Source organism: Panonychus citri, unplaced genomic scaffold (assembly GCF_014898815.1).
Source record: "Panonychus citri isolate SS breed McGregor unplaced genomic scaffold, ASM1489881v1 Contig00131, whole genome shotgun sequence".
Taxonomy (NCBI): domain Eukaryota; kingdom Metazoa; phylum Arthropoda; class Arachnida; order Trombidiformes; family Tetranychidae; genus Panonychus; species Panonychus citri.
Window position 1 is genome coordinate 100,920 of NW_026515536.1, and position 17,271 is coordinate 118,190.

General features: G+C 32.2%; 2 protein-coding genes across 4 annotated transcripts; one reads left to right on the top strand and one right to left on the bottom strand.

Annotated features, from left to right (window-relative positions):
- Positions 1 to 1,404: 1,404 nt before the first annotated feature.
- LOC128390925 (hydroxyacylglutathione hydrolase, mitochondrial-like) lies at positions 1,405 to 2,950 on the top strand. 3 transcript variants are annotated; one of them, XM_053350722.1, is made up of 5 exons: positions 1,405 to 1,537; positions 1,734 to 2,219; positions 2,294 to 2,397; positions 2,482 to 2,583; positions 2,649 to 2,950. In XM_053350722.1, exons 2-5 carry the CDS (start codon positions 1,823 to 1,825, stop codon positions 2,826 to 2,828), a joined length of 783 nt encoding a protein of 260 aa, XP_053206697.1. In that variant the 5' UTR covers positions 1,405 to 1,537; positions 1,734 to 1,822; the 3' UTR covers positions 2,829 to 2,950. The 3 variants fall into 3 exon arrangements, with proteins under 3 accessions (XP_053206697.1, XP_053206698.1, XP_053206696.1); XM_053350723.1 differs by having other exon boundaries at positions 1,469 to 1,606; XM_053350721.1 differs by having other exon boundaries at positions 1,484 to 1,646.
- Positions 2,951 to 9,481: 6,531 nt separating this feature from the next.
- On the bottom strand, positions 9,482 to 17,127 carry LOC128390916 (maestro heat-like repeat-containing protein family member 1). Its single transcript, XM_053350697.1, has 8 exons — positions 16,967 to 17,127; positions 16,132 to 16,279; positions 15,822 to 15,985; positions 11,170 to 15,231; positions 10,908 to 11,096; positions 10,662 to 10,805; positions 10,444 to 10,581; positions 9,482 to 10,357 (listed from the first exon to the last, which is right to left on the bottom strand). The coding sequence occupies exons 2-8, from the start codon at positions 16,154 to 16,156 to the stop codon at positions 10,196 to 10,198; spliced, it is 4,884 nt and encodes a 1,627-aa protein (XP_053206672.1). The 5' UTR covers positions 16,157 to 16,279; positions 16,967 to 17,127; the 3' UTR covers positions 9,482 to 10,195.
- Between the last annotated feature and the right edge of the window lie 144 nt (positions 17,128 to 17,271).

Here is a 17,271-nt window from a genome sequence, read left to right on the forward strand (position 1 = left end):
AATAAATTTGACAATTAGTTTGATATGGAGCTTCGAGCAGTTTAATCCGAGTCAATTGATAATTAATAGACACAATTGACATTAGGCCAATATTGAAAGAGGAAAAATCTTCATCCTCAGTCCAAGGAACATATGAACCAGGGTGCATGGTGAAAATCGCAGTGACCGGAGTCTCACCGCTTTTCGTTAGATTAAAGTTAATAAAATCCCGTTCCCCGTTTAGAGCCTCTAAAAATGGGATACCCGAACTATTCCAATGGAAATAAGTGTAACACCGACGAAGAGCATTATTTCGAGACCATTCAATTGACTCTCGAACTTTTGAATACTCGGAACACGGAACATCTATACAAGTTGACCCATTGGTAAATCGTGAATCTTGACTACAAATTAATAGACAAGAAATACTAACATCATCAAGTATCATCGAATGGTGAAACAATTTATCAATGGACGCTGATCGATACAATAAGTATCTCTCTTGGATCGTTAAATTTTCACTGATCACTTTATCGGGATAAATGCGCTTCAAGGGTTCCAACAGTTTCAGATCAATGTCCAAACAAATGGTCAACGCAGGTAATTGAATCAAAAACTGCCGATCAACCTGAATATCAACAACGGTATCAAATCTCAGGTACAAAACGTTAATCCGATAGACCTGCCAGACCATTCCGGTCATCAGGATAATGAATAAAGTTAATTTGACCCATCGATTGTTACGAAATGAGTTAAATTTTCGAGACGCACTAATTAACAATTTCATCATGATCAACTTTGACCAATTTAACTTTTTTGTTTTACTATTAATAAATCGTTGTAATTGAAAATTGGGGAAAAAAAACTTTAAACACTCAAACAATTAACCTGTTCAATGTTATATTACCATAGGTGATAGTAAATAATTTATCATCACCATGTTCAGTGTTTGTTTTGATTTAGTTTTTCACATTGATGATTAAAAAAACAACAACAACAACAATTTAAATCATCGTCTTACCATTATGTAAATCACCAAGGGGTAAAAGTAATTTAAAGGTAATAATAATCGTAATAATAATGAATAGATAGAGATAATTAGATAATTCCAATGAGAAAAGTTTATTTGTAAATGTAATCAATAAATTGTAATTTCAATTCAACTTATCGATTAAACAATTTAGAAACAATTAGTTGATTTTCACCTGAACGAAAAAAACTCTTGACCCTTTTTACAAAGTACAATAATCGTGGTTATTATTGTTCTGATTAAGTTTAATTTTATTATTATTTTTTTCTCAACAATTAACATTCAATTTTAATTCTATTCTCATCGTAATTGAATTAACTTGATTGTTTCCTTTCTCTTTCTCTTTCTTTTTTTTCTCTTCAAACTCTCTGCTCATGTGAACACATGTTTCCATTTGTTGTTTATCTTTTGTTTTTCTTAATTGTTGCTCGTTGATTCCAATTGTAATTTCCATTGGAACAGTTTAATTACAGTTTCGTTTAATTGTTCTACTATTCGTACATGTTAATTGTCTCGATTGATTAGTTGGTTAGTTGATTCAATTGTTTGTTTTCTTTTTTTTCCAGAAAAAAATATTTACCAGGATATAGACAAAGAGTAAGCTGATTACTCGCTTGTTTACCTAACATGTTACAACGTAATTTTTGATTATTTTCAATTTAATTGTGACTAATTCTTTTCCTATAGATTAATTAATTGTTCTCTGTTCCATTTATTGTATTAGGTTTAATCTATTCTTCTGTTAAAACTCTCCGTGGTCTGGTTGGTATTCATTCATCACATAGTTTAACCTCTACTGTTTTTGGTAATCAAATGGAGGTGAAAATTTTATCCGCTCTTTCCGACAATTATATGTACCTGATTATCGACAAGGAGACTAATAAAGCGGCCATTGTTGATCCAGTTGAACCTGAGAAGGTTTTGAAAACGGTCAGTGATTCGGGTGTTCAATTGACAACCGTATTAACTACACACCATCACTGGGATCATGCCGGTGGTAATGTTGATTTAGTTTCCAAGGCTTCAGGTTTAACCGTTTGTGGTTATGATGAAAGGATTGGTGGTTTAACTAACAAAGTTAATCATGGTGATTCATTTACAATTGGAAAATTGCTGGTTAATTGTCTTTATACTCCTTGTCACACCAGTGGGCACATTTGTTATCATGTTGTTCCGCCTTCAGGTGAATCCGATGGAGCTGTTTTTACAGGTAAATTTTATTTTCCCTTTCTTCCCATTAATCTAATTTTAATCAAAATTCTAATCACATGAAAAAACAATTAGGTGATACTCTTTTCCTTGCTGGTTGTGGGAAATTTTTTGAAGGAACAGCTGATCAAATGTATGAAGCTCTAATCAAGAAACTTGGTTCATTACCAGATTCAACTGTAAGTCAGAAATTCATGTGGTTGATTAACTTAATTTACATATTCTATCATTCTAATTGTGATTTTCATGCCTCTTGATTGCAGAAAGTATATTGTGGCCATGAATATACTGTATCTAATTTGGTTTTTGCGAAAAACGTTGAACCTTCAAACCAAGATATTGAAAATAAACTAAATTGGTCGAGAGTAAGTTGATTGTATTGATAGTATCGATTGGTTTTTAATCATGTTTCTCTATTTATATTTATTAGGAAAGAAGATCAAATTGTGAAACAACCATTCCATCAACGATTGGAGAGGAAAAGTTAATCAACCCTTTTATGCGAGTTAATCAATCATCTGTCCAACAATTTGCCAAACTTACAGATCCAATCAAAGTAATGGCCGCTTTAAGAGAAGCCAAAAATAATTTCAAATCATCGTCACTTTAATAACACCACAAAGAAATTACAGTTTAATCCAGTTACATTTATTAGTTACAACTAATTTGATGTAATATTTTTAATAGTAAATCATAAAAATTGATTGATTTTGATTTTCTATCACCAGTAAACTGTTGGTAATTGTTGATTGATACTTTTAACTCTTGATACTCTTGCACGTCTATTAGTTGCAACTTTACTCTGGTATCCGAGATTTTGATCAATTGGTGAATTATTATTATTTGATTTGGTTGCGATATTAATTTTCGCTGATCTACTCTTTGTGGGCCGTGTAAATAAACCACAATAGCAATTGAGAAACTTTTCCGATAAACTAATCAACGACAAACCAAACCAGAAATTTAAACTACTTGCAAGATAAATTATCAAATCGAGAAGTGTATATTCGGGAAAATATTGATTTATCTCGAAAGGTGCTGTTGGTGCTCGTAAAAGGATAACATAAACTCCGTTTTGATCTTCATCAGTTAAGGTTCGATAGCCTTGTGGTGAATAAATTTCCTCCTCACAATCAGGCTTATCAGCGATATGATTACAATGCTGACGACAGAATTTAAAATATTTCCTTAGGCGATTTCGCTCTGTTATATTAGGGGTAAGATATTCACCATAATACTGATAATAACCATTCCTTAGATTGGCCTGAGAGTAATTTAAAGCTTGAATTGTCCCATAAAAGACTGACCCTATGGATGAAGCGGTCAAATTGTTGAGACAAGCGTCAATAAAGTGGAACCTTGAAGAGTAACCATAATTTGAATAGTTCCGACAAGAGACTTCATAGTTTTCTTGGCTTAAGATGTTGACAATTTTACTAAAGGTCACGATGTAAATGCCCGGTGGTTGACCATTGAAACCTATTCGATATGCTGTTTGACCTGAGCCCTGAATTAGTTTACCAAATTCTGAAAACATGATTGTAGTTGAAGTTGTAATGGTCGATATGTTATTATTTAAATCAATGGCCATCATTTGACCGTCGTAAGGAGGTTGAAATATTTCGTGACGGGAAAATTTAATCGGACCACCCGATGAATTGTAACAATTAATGGTCAAGCAAAATAACGGTTGTCTAGAATAACGAGTGACCTCACAAGTAGAATTGTCCTTTACCAAATAATAGCCCGATTTGGTGTCACCCAATCGTCGAAAGGTCGGAGTTAATTTGATCTTTGGAATTAAATTGTCAATATCTTTAAGAAGATTATTTAACTGGTTTACCGTTAGATTGCCCAAAATTGAATAGATTGAGGTGAACATGTCTCTGTGGGTTCCGAGGTCATCATAAAATGGCCGCTCTAATAAAAGATCATCTAATTTATCGTCAAGAGCGGAAGCTTTGGTTAAATTGATTAAATCAAGAAAAGGGAAACACAAGGAAACACTTGGCAAAGTAATTTGATTCGGAGTGGTCAAGTTAACCTTTGACGTTATCTCACCGGACATATAATCAATAGCAATCGAGTAAATTTGACCTCCACAAAGACAGGTCACCAGTAGATGGATAATAATCTGAATATGTTTACGTAAATTTGGTGTACATTTTGATTTAACTGGTTGACCAATTGAGATCCCGTTGTCCATTAGGGTCACAAGAGTTTTTACCTTAATTGTTAATTTCCCATTGATTGTAATTTCGATTTCTTCTTGATTGTTTATCGGTAAAATTCAAGCTTTCCATTCATATTAATCAATTGTCATTTATCATCATCACAAATGTTTGGCTCTTTTATGTTTCTCAGTTTGTTTCATGATTAATGATTCTAATTGTTGTGACAATTTTGCTTCAACATTGATTGATAATCACAAACATCACAAACAATTATTACGATTCACGATTTTTCGCATGAAGATTAAAGACAAACTAGGCTACCTACAGAGTTTGTAGTACAGGCACTGTAACGAAAACATTACATGTAAATTAAAAAGGGGTTGAATTTGTTTCTTTTGAGCACAATTTAATTGATTAGTTAATCTTTAGTCTTCACTGACTATTTAATTAAATCACAAGACGCAACTTTGACTATTTTAGTTAAAATGTAAAGGGTCAAATACGGTCTTCACTGACCGTCATTTGACCAGGACAATTTAGCACCACAATTATTTGGTCTTCACTGGTCATTATACACAAATTTAATAGATATTATATATTTTATTTAATTAACAAATTATTAGAAAATTGAACAATTAAACAATTAAACAATATTGATGAAAAATGGTGAAGATTTGACTTTGGTTGATCTTCACTGATCAAAACCAAAGTCATTAGTTGATCTTCACTGATCTAACTAATTACTTCTTCTAATTAACAAAATCTATTATTTTATAAAGAAAAATGAATTTATCGCTAGTGGGATCTAATTGAAGAGGTTTGTTTTCTGTTCAGGTTTTATCAATCAATTGATATTGTATAATATTACAACATTTCCGTCGACTTAAATTTGAGCAGTCTCTGCCAAAGCAAAGGGTTGAATTCCATATTTCAAGAAGGGCATCATAGAATTTATTTGTTATCGATTTCGTCGGCACTTCTTTGTACCAACCAGTTGAAAACATTATCGTTAGGTTTATGACAGCTTAAGTTGATGATTTTATCTTTCGTATAGTGATAGGGTTGATAATATGAAAGTGTAGGATTACAACTCGGGTAAGGTGAAGAGTAAAAATGTGAAGATAAACATTTAATTGAGTTTGATTCCAAGTAAAGATTAGGATAATTAACGTGAGCAGTTTTGTCAATCAATTTTGGTATCTCTTCAGCTAGTGGTATTTCAAGAGGATCAACTAATTCTAAAAAGGGGAAATTTTCCTCTTGTTCATTCTGTTCATTGGATTTGCATTGATTCGAATCGATCTGATCAAGATTTTCAATAATTTCAGTTTCCCTTTCGATCTCTAACGAATGTTTAGCACTTGGTAAACTCGTGAGATTAATCAAATTTGAATTATTAATATGAATTGTTTTAGCTGCACAATCAATTATAAGATTAGCTTTTGTCATTAGATCTTGACCAATTAAAGCATCGAATTGATGTGGCAAATATTCAGTAACTTGGACAATTGTTGATATTGCAACTGCTGATTTGTCGTCACAAATTTTAATTCTAACTTTGACTTGTCCAAGTATTTTAACTGGGCTATTGTTAACAGCTAAAGGAGGAGGTGCAAGGTATGGTTGTAAGTTTAAATTCAGTCGATCAACTAGATTTTTACTGATTAGAGTTAAACCGGAACCTGTATCGAACATTGCTTGGACTTTCTTATTATTTAATTTGATTTCTTTATGAATTAGATTTGAATGTGGAATTGGAAAAAGTGAAGAAACTGAAGAGTTGGGTTTCTCATTGATTTGGTTGATTTTAAATGGTAATTGATTTGAATTCAAATAATTTTCATTTTCATTGTGCTTTATTCTTGAGTTGACGGTTTTATCTACTAATTTAGCAGCATTAATAAGTTCTGTTAATGTTTGAGGATTTTGTAATGTTATTATGAATTTAGCTTGAGGTAAAAGTCTTTCAATGATGAAGATTATCATGAGCTTTTCTGGCATCTTTTTATTCATTCTCAAACATAATTCTTGAATCTGATAGACAAAGTTAGTCGTTAGCTGATTAGACGCTTGTTTGCTATAATGAAATTGATGAGAGAGATGAGCTTGATAATCAGCTGGGCAAAGGTCTGAGATCATTCTATTTCTTAATTCATCATAAGTTTTAGGCATTTTTCGGAAAGAATGAGGACTACAGGTAACGTTGTACCATTTGCGAGCTGAACCTTGCAAATAAAAGGGAATAATCTTGAACATCTCAATAGCACCAAGACCTAAAGCACTAGAAGCTAATTCAAAGTTTATCAACCAATCAATCAAATCTTCATTATCACCTCTGAATGGCTCAATGGTGATATGATTGTTCAGGACATGGCTTGAATTAATAGTGTTAATTGTTGGGTTAAATTCGATTGGATTAAATCCAAATTGATCAGAGTAATAATTCATAATTGATAAAGTAATATGTTAAATGTTAATTGTATGATAATATGATGATAATTTGTGATAATTGAATGTATTGAGAGAATAACGTCTTCACTGACAGTTAAGGATTTTTCATTTTATAGTCTAAGGAGAGAATAAACAATCAAGAAGCAAGGGTCTTCACTGACCTCACGTTTAACGATTTCGCTGAAAATCAATTGTCAGAATGAACAAGATAAAAAAACAATCGTGCTAAAAGATTGGTCTTCACTGACCTTAGTAGCGATATTAAAAAAAAGAAGAGAAAAGATACCAAAAAAGAAGACTTACTTTCGTAATTAAAGGATAGATGGAAATCTGTAAAGTGTGTTAATTATTTGATTTAAATACAAATTGATTTGATTAATTATTAATATGTTATTGTTAATTGATTATTATTAATTTTTGATTATTGATTAGCTGATCTTTTAATTTTTATTATTTATAATGGTTTATTATTTGATGGTTGATTTGTTAATTGTTGATTTGTAAGTTGTTGATTTGTAAGTTGTTGATTTGTTAATTGTTCGTTTTTTTTATTTCTCATTAAAGTAACATTGAGACCACGATTTTAACGTTTATTTGAAGGTCATTTTATGGTTCGAATTAAATTGGAGAATAGATTTGCACGAAAATTAGTTCACCAAATTCACCCTCACACACGGCCACCAAATGTAACGAAAACATTACATGTAAATTAAAAAGGGGTTGAATTTGTTTCTTTTGAGCACAATTTAATTGATTAGTTAATCTTTAGTCTTCACTGACTATTTAATTAAATCACAAGACGCAACTTTGACTATTTTAGTTAAAATGTAAAGGGTCAAATACGGTCTTCACTGACCGTCATTTGACCAGGACAATTTAGCACCACAATTATTTGGTCTTCACTGGTCATTATACACAAATTTAATAGATATTATATATTTTTATTTAATTAACAAATTATTAGAAAAATTGAACAATTAAACAATTAAACAATATTGATGAAAAATGGTGAAGATTTGACTTTGGTTGATCTTCACTGATCAAAACCAAAGTCATTAGTTGATCTTCACTGATCTAACTAATTACTTCTTCTAATTAACAAAATCTATTATTTTATAAAGAAAAATGAATTTATCGCTAGTGGGATCTAATTGAAGAGGTTTGTTTTCTGTTCAGGTTTTATCAATCAATTGATATTGTATAATATTACAACAGGCACAGAACAAAAAATCAACTGAAAGAGCTCAAAAATCTAAACCCGTTAAAAATAGAAGCAATGTCAGAGGTGGTCAGAGTCAAAAGTTATTAATGAAAAAAATGGGTCTTAAATTGACCAACAAAAAGTGTTAATTAGATAATTAATCAGATTAATAAGAGGATGAGATAGAAAAGAAAGAGAAAAGGTGTGTGTGAGAGAGAGAAGGGATGAATTATGGGAGAGGAGGAAGAGTCTCAGAGGAATATAAGTTTTTTAATTGTATCAACTGCACGTCCTGGGATATTAAAACTTCGAGGTGCTGATCAAATCTTTAATTGCTCTGGTTAATTTAAGGTGCAAAGTCGAAAGAATCAACCTGAACTGGTTAGGTTTATTGTGAGGTAAAAATGATTGTCAATAATAGACGAAGTTTATTGGTACAACTTGGCAACCTATTTGTGGCACCTATTACAAACAACTACAGTGGATTCTATTAATATTTGATGAATTAGTTAACAAACAAATTAAAAGAAATTTAAATTACTTTTTGTTTGAATTGTGACTTATTTTCGCAGGTGAAATACGATTTCCTATTTTAAAGCTTAAAACATACAGATAGTTTTCGTTGGTTGACATAAAAAGGATGAGTTTTTTAAGATCCTTCGTCATTTCAACAGTTTAATCTAAACAACAACGAATATTATTTTATTATTAATAAATATTTTGTTCTAAAAGCAACATCACCGTTTTCAATTTCATTCTCATTTTCTTGATCAATAGCAACAATTAAAATTTCTCTTTAATTTTTTCTATTCGAATAAAGTTATCATCCTCGCTCATCATCAACGAATCATAATTATGAATTTCCAGTTTTTCCTAACTTTTGTATCAGTTCTGGTATCTTTCATTGGAACATCTTTAGCACGTGCCCCTTCAACTACTGGTATTGCGTCGGCAGTTACACCTGCTGAGGTAAGCACACCAGGAACTATGACTGGTCCCGATGGAAGTCCTACCAAAATAATATTCCCACATTCAGCTGTTTCAAATATGGTGTATACTACAACTCCCCTACCTTAATATCCACTCATCATCCAAAAAGAGTTGATCACAAACTGGCAACGTCAAATGATGATATGTGATAAAACAAAACAATAAAATAATTCCTAGCATTCTAGTAATCCGTTTCTAATTTTATTATATTTGTATTTTGTATATTAACTAGGCATAATTCAGCCGAAGTGACGTCTGAGTGCTTGTACTTTATCGAGTGTGACTTTAAAGAAAAGCAAGAAATTTTATGTGAGTGATCTGAATTGTCATTTTTGAGTTCTCGTCCCTAGAAAATTAAGTTTCTTGAAGTAAAGTCTCGGACAATTATGGTTTCTAATAGTATTCTTGTATTATTAAATGATTATTGATTCGAAAATTTTTAGATTGTTATTGTTATTAATTGGACTTTATTATTAAGAAAAAAAACTATTTCTTTTAAATCTCTATTGATTTTTTTTCAATTGTTAGTAAATTGTTTTTATCTTTTTACAATGATGTGTGATTAGGATTAAAAAAAGTTGATCACTCTCAAATTGATATTCTGATTGTAACGGAAATGATAATACACACAATAATTAACATAATATTGATGAGGATGATGATAAATATAATACATTTTGCTTTTGATTTGGTTATAAGGATGGAAGCCACAATTAGTTGGGAATGGTTAATTGAAAACTTTAAAATTTTGTTGCATTGGACAACAGCATTTAATTAATTAGCATTAATTTGACTTGATATGACTGGTATCGCAATAATTGACTTGATATAATATTGATCCAATTTTGACTTGACTTATTTGATTGCACAATTTAATAATGCCTACGGTTAATTGTAACTATCAGCTTTTCGTTGTTGATTCGATGGCAATTTTTTTCGTAAAGCACTCACTTTAACACTAAATTTATTTAATCAATAGTTTCCTGCTTTTGGTAATTGTTTGGTTTCGTTGTTATCGTGATAAAAAAACGTTGATTTCAATTGTGTGTCTGGACTTTTTTGTTTTTGGCTTCCTCCCTTAAGCTTTAGCTAAAGCTTCAGCTGATCTCATTTTAACGGGATTACTTCTTGATTCTCGTAATAAACGAATCAAATGTCCAATTATTTTACTTTTAATCTCTTCGCGATCATTGTCTCATCAGAAAAGGCGAAAAAATGACCAAGAATGTAAATCGAAGCTGCTTGGATATTATCCTGATTACTCCTCAAGTATAGCTGTAAAGCTGTAATCCAATCGTTAATCAGTCCTTTGGATTCACTTACCTATGAGAAAATAGAAAACGTATTAATATTAATAATAATCATGACAATTTACCGTTACAATAATGTTTGTTCAGTTTTTCACTTACGATGAACTTGATTAAGCTTGGAGTGAATTCGGTTGGCTCAACAAAGTGTTTTTCTGAAACAACCTTTGCGAAAAATTTACCCAAAGGATCTTGAACAGAGGCCGTTGAATCGTAATTAGCTAATGCATATCTCGCAGCCTAAAATGAAGGAAACAAATTTAGTAAATGATTTTAGTAAAGAATATAACAATTTAGATTATCAAATTTCAAGTAATTACCTCAGTTACAACGGGAACATTTGAATTATAGTAAACAACTAATGGAATCAAAGATTCAGTTGATACATCTTGAAGGAGAAGGCCGCCCTTTTCACACAATTTACCATAGCAATGGATTGCTGATGATCGGATGTTTTTACTTTCCTGTAATCAAGTACAAATTTTGCATAAAAATCAATAATTAGTAAGACAAACAATTGAATTTATATAAAGATAATTATCAATGTTTGGAAAATGTTTGTTTACCTTATCAAAGAGTGATTTTAATCTAATAGCAATTGGTACACATAGATTTTCAAGTTGAGATTTTTCCAGATATACGAGATTGTTGGTCAATCCTTTGATTGATTCAAGAAGTACATCATCATTTTTATCATCCTTATCCTCTAAGCCGAGTAACAAAGCTGAAATAACAGGACTTGATAATTTGGCATTCTAAAAGAAAAGAAAACAGTTATGAATATTAAGATAATTTAAAGACTAATTTCAATGATTAGATGATCCTTACCAATTCTGGAGAAAGGCAACTATGTCGACCTAATCCTCGAATGCAAAGTTTCCTGATAGCATTGGATGAATCGGTGAGCATGTTAAGAAGAGTTTGAAGAAGAGGTTCGGCCAGTGTTTGCTGGTCATAATTATCGATTGATAAAATCTCACAGAAAAATGCAATTGGAATGAGTCGACGTTGAGGTGAAGTATCTTGTAAGAAGGGAGTCAAATCTTTAACTAGACTTGAAATATCAGCAGGATATTTGATACACATTTCCTTGGCTAGGAGTGTAACCGCCTCGGGGAATTCAGCTTCTTGTTCCATGAGGAAGAATATTTTCTCATTAAGTACTTTGTCTCGTTCACATTTGTAGAGGACATTTTTTAGGGTAAGGACGGCGATACTGATTGGGAATACATTTGAACGATCTTTCTCTTTCTTTGATGAGGAATTTTTCCTTGATGATGGTGCTACCGGTGCTGGTGGAGGTGCTGGAGCCAAAGGATTTGATGATGAGGCGATTGGATCGACTTCACTGGCTGGAATGTATTCTGCTTTAAGGAAATTTGCAACGGTACCAAAAACTGAAGTGAAAACCTTGACAAAATGGGAAATAAGGATCGGCGATGAAACGGTAGAGCCATAAATTTCTTGTAAAGCACCGACAGCGGCCAAAGTTTTAGCCGAAGCAACCATAACATTTTGCTTTCGTGGGTGAGGTAAAACTTGTTGAGATTCATTGAGAACCTCTAACAATTTTTCAATAATAACTGGACACAAAGTTGGATCAGAGACCAAGATTAGCCATAATTGAATATGATCTTTTGACCAGATAAGGGAACAATCAAGAAGATAATTGAGAAGAGCGTTTAATTGATGAGATCCAATTGAAGTGATAATACACTCAAGACCTCGTTTGGTGTGTGTATGAGTAACATAAGGCATCCGTTGGACGATATAACTAATAAAATCTGGTAAATTGAGTTTGATATCATTCCCGTAAAGGTCAACCAATGATAAGAGTGTAGATGAACATCCATACGAGCATACGGATAGTGATTCCGTCATTCCGTCCAAAAGAAATTTGAATAAAGGTAATGGTGTTAAATCTCGAAGTTTCAATTGTTGGGCCAAATAACTTGTTAGTGTTTTGATTGATTCAGATGTGAACTCGGGAACATTATCTTCACGGTGATTGATAAAACGGCCCAACAGTTCAAGGCATGGTTCTGGGGAGATTGGACGATTGGACACTTTTTCGGCAATTTTAAAGATTGTCCGAAGACACATGAAAGCTTTCAGACGAATATTTGGAACTGGATCGAAAATTCGTGCAATAATTAAACCGACAAGAGATCCAAAAGACTCGAAACGATGTGAACCAGCAACTAGGAAGGTCATCCATGAATCGAGATTCTCGTGATAAAATTCAATCACATGATGAACAGTATCGATAGCATCGTTTCTATTACCATCATTAGACTGAGAATTCATCCAAGTCTTTAATTGGGTAACAATAAAGATCAATATATCGAGAGATGATCTCTCTCGAATAATGAAATCTTCCAATAAACGTTTAAAGGCTTTAAGCAGCTCTTCATAACCAACTCGACAATAAACCGCTCTACCGACAACATCGATGACCGTTTGTTTCTCTCGATCTGAAAGGACAGGTTCATGTTTAACAAGACTGGAAATGCTCAACAAGGCTAATTGACAATGATGGGTTGGTGTTGATGGTGCACGAAAAATGGTCAACATTTCATCAAGTAAATCATCACGTTTACGAAAGATGTACATTTGTTTCAAATTTTCGGGAAGTACTGAGTGAGCGATTACATTGACCGCCGTAATGTAAGCCGCTTGAACAAGCCATTCTTTTGATTGTGAATAGAAAGTGCTGATGGTTCGTAGGATCGGTGTTTCCAGTCGCGTCAATAAAAGTTCACTTTCCGCGTATTTAACAACATAAGCATAACTGAGAACAATAGTTGATCTTAATCGTTCCAATTCAGGGTCAGTTCCATTTCTCATTGAATCCATGATTGAATGAAGTAAACTTGTCGATCGACGAGGCTCAGCATACTTTTCCAAACTGACCAGGACCATATCCAAATGATTGGCGGCACATTTACCAGCCATATAAGCGATACCTTCCCTTTCGAGAGGTGAACTGTGGTCAATGGTGTCAAAGGTAATGTCCAATGCATTGTTGGCCACTTCTTTATTTTTCAACATTCGAATTGCATTTCCCATGTTGATAAGATAAAAGTTTTTCAACAAAGGTTTCTGATAATAGAGATGAATCTGAGCGATTAACGATGAAATATATGCTCCAAGAAATTCCATGTTTCCAATTTTGGTTAAAAGAGCGGTGGTAAAATTGCAACAATTATTTCTCCAAGTTTCTTGTCGTGATTCTTCAAGTTCATTTATCTCAGCAATCAATTGATCAAGAGCTGGCATCATAGAGGAGAAATTCTGATGAATATGAGGTCCAATAAGTTTTAAAACATGTAATGAATCTTTGACATGAGGCTCAGGTACATCTCCAATGATTACTGATAGACGGGCAAGTAGAGCCTCTCGTTTGGGTGAATGTGAGATCCTCTCGAAATATGATTGAAGTAATCGACCTGTTGAATCTTGACGTTTAATCTTCTCACCCATTAGATTCAATGATTTACACAGGGTGGGTAATGCTTCCGTGTATTCGGGTTGTACAAGATACTCAAAGAGATGAGGCCAGAGAACTCGTTCAATATCATCTACGGTGGTAACAAGTAAATTCATCACGTTGTCAGACATTGTACGTAAATCTTTATTTGTTACCGTATCAACATCAGTTGATGACCTTCGAATAGCCAAATCCTCTTCACTTTCCTCTTCTAGAGCACATTGAGTGATAATATATTTAATCAGAGCTTGTCCACCCTCCAAATCAAGATAACCATGGTGAGCGATTGTAACAATTACTTGAGTTATTGCTCGACGAACTCGATTATTTTCTTCATCTAAAATACGACGAAGTGATTTAAATATTGCTGATAAACGGGGAACAATAAATTGACTAGAGGCATTAATTAAATGCTTTAAAATGGTAAGGGAACCAATTTTCGCCAATTCTGAGCTGGATTCAAGTTTAGCAAGTAACCATGGAATCAGGTATTCACTGTATTTTGAATTAAGGGTTGCAAATGACCGGAGAATCTCATTGTGATTACGAATTGAATTGGGCTGTTGATAATCGGGTAAGGCACATGTTTGGGTGAACAGGATATTGACAATTGTTTCCATTTGAGGTCGAGTTAAATTGGGTGATCCTCTCTCAATGATACACTCAAGAGCTTGATGTAAACTTTGGGAAGAATAGACAATCTCAAAATCATTGGTTGACAATGGAAGTGAAACCGTTGGCCGACGGTACATAGGAAGAAGTGAATTAATGAAACGTGGTACACCCTCGTTAAATGTTTTATCACTTAATAGTGAGATCATATTTCCAATTGCTTTGATAACAGATTCTTTAACTCGATTGTTACGAGAATTAAGCCATTCATGATAGAAAGCTTCAAAAAGTGCATCAATTTCCGCCGTAAAGTAAGACTTGTTAACCGCTGGATCTGGAGCTCGATCAATGTTGGACAAATATTCCTTGATAGATTCAGCAAATTGGCCAACACAATCGGAAAAGAAAATTCGAACAACATCTTTACGAATAACTGTTATCATGGAAACCATAGATCCAAGGAGAGCCTTAATATAACCCATCATTCCAAATGGATTAGCTGTGGCCATGGAACCAAGACATTTACATATTCCAATTGGAGGTGATGAATGAGGCTCAAATTGGGCAAGAAGCTTATCCATTATATCGGTTGTCTGATTTTTACTCAAACAAACAATTACTCCACTGGCGTATCTTTCATAATCAGTTAATTCCTCTAAATCTTTGTTGATAACGGTGATACAAAATTTAGTCAATGAGTCTCGAGTATTGGGATCAATTTTATTTAGAAACTCAATGCAAACCCTTTCGATACTGCTCATCAATTTGATCTTGCTTATAACTCGTACCTGAAGGGTAAATTAAAAATAAGAAAACAAAAACAAAATAATAAGATTAATGAGTAATGAAAATCACATCATAGATTAGCTAAATGGAGGGAGTTAATTGTATTATACATATACTGGAAAATCAGCAAAAAAAATATTCATTGGAATATAATGAATTCATTTAAACAATTCTCCAGCTGGATTAATATGATGTGGAACAATTAAGTTAATCATCAACTGACAATAAAACATTACGCAGCCACGCAAGGTAATCATTATAACTATGGAAAAATAATCCTAATAAACATGATGATAATATGGGAAATATTTAATAGGCTCATGGTAATAATATTAAACTGGAAAATGATGATGACCTTTATCATCCTAATCATAACATATTGTAACCCAATTACTTATGTTTAATTTAAAATTTATAATATATTATAAATCATCATGTATCTTGATAAACTATCATCATGAAGATTGATGGAAAATGGAAAATATCCAAATGAAAATCAATTGATTGGGTTTTGAACTTGAGAAAAAAAGAGTTAATTAGCAAAGGGATTGTGAGTGATTTAATCAGATTGAATTAGATTAGATGAACAAACCTCTCTTCCATCATCTTTTTGCAGGTAATTAAGGCAAGTTGCAAGAACTAAGGAACAGTGTTTACTTCCATATTGAACAATTATATTGCAAACATGATTACTGACAGTTTCTTGTTCATCCATACATCCTTTAACCAGAGCATCGACAATTAGCTCAGAATAATCTGTCAAAGGATAGAGAAAGTGAGAGTGAGAGTGAGATAAAATGGAGAAATCAATTTAAGAATTAAATGTTTCAATCAAGAGGCGAATTTAGAAAAGTTATGTTTCTAAAGAGGGGATAATAAGAAGAGGATTAATTAATTCTTACCTTCTAAATTTGTATCTACTTCCATATTGCATCCAAATTATTGGTTGATTTGAGTTTGAGGTATGTATGTATGTGTTTGTTGTTCCAAAATCAAATTAGAATAGAAATTGAAATGTTTATCCTTGAAAGGTCAAAAATCGCATATAATCTGTAATAAAACGAAAAAGTAAAAGGGTGAGAATTTCATCACAATAAGAGATTAATTAGATTTTATTATGAGAATAGAAAGAGATAAACAATCAATCAACAGGCAGAAAAGAAATGGAAATAAAATTTAAAAAGGTTAACCCAAATTGTCAGGTTAGGGAACCGGTGAGAGAAATAAATTGAACTCACAATTTTTTAGAATCAAATTGAGCTAATAAAACAAAAAGAGAAATCAATCAAACTAAACATATAGAAAATAAATTGAAAGGGTAGAGAGAGATTAATAAAAAAAAAGCGAACCAAGTAATAAGCTTAAATTGTCGTAGAAACAATTAAATTAAGAAAGAAGAGTCAAAAATAGGTAATCAAAAACGAATCAAGGTGAGTAAGAAAAAGTGACAGCTAAGATTTAGCTGAACTTGGGATTAGATTAAGAGAAAATGATTAACAAAACCATCATAAATAAACATAACAGGATAGAGAAAGAAAGAAAAACAATCAATTAATTAACTAATCAATTTAATCAATTGAACAATTAGTGATTTCGTCTACTAATTGACTAGAAAAAAAAGCCTCAAGCAAAATGGAAAAAAATTTAAGGCTTAAGAAATAGAAAAGGGTTAACATTGATCCAAAGAAATTGTAACAATCATCCGATTGATTCAAATTAATTAACAATTAACTTTACCTTTTAATTGTTTCCAGAGAATACAAATAATCACATAATCACAATTCTAATAAACAAACACACCTTTTATATTGAGTGAACAACTAGACTCATTGGTGAGAACAAAAAAAAAGAGTAAGAAATGGAGAGAGAGAAAAAAAATTCTCAATCAGCTGATCTGTTACCCGCTCTTTTCGGATTCCATTTTTGTTCAATTACAATTTTAAATTAATTGTTATTCCATTAATTATAATGATGAATATTTAATTTAAATGATTAGATGATTAATTTAATTTTCTTTTCGACTCTAGTGTTTTTCACAGTTT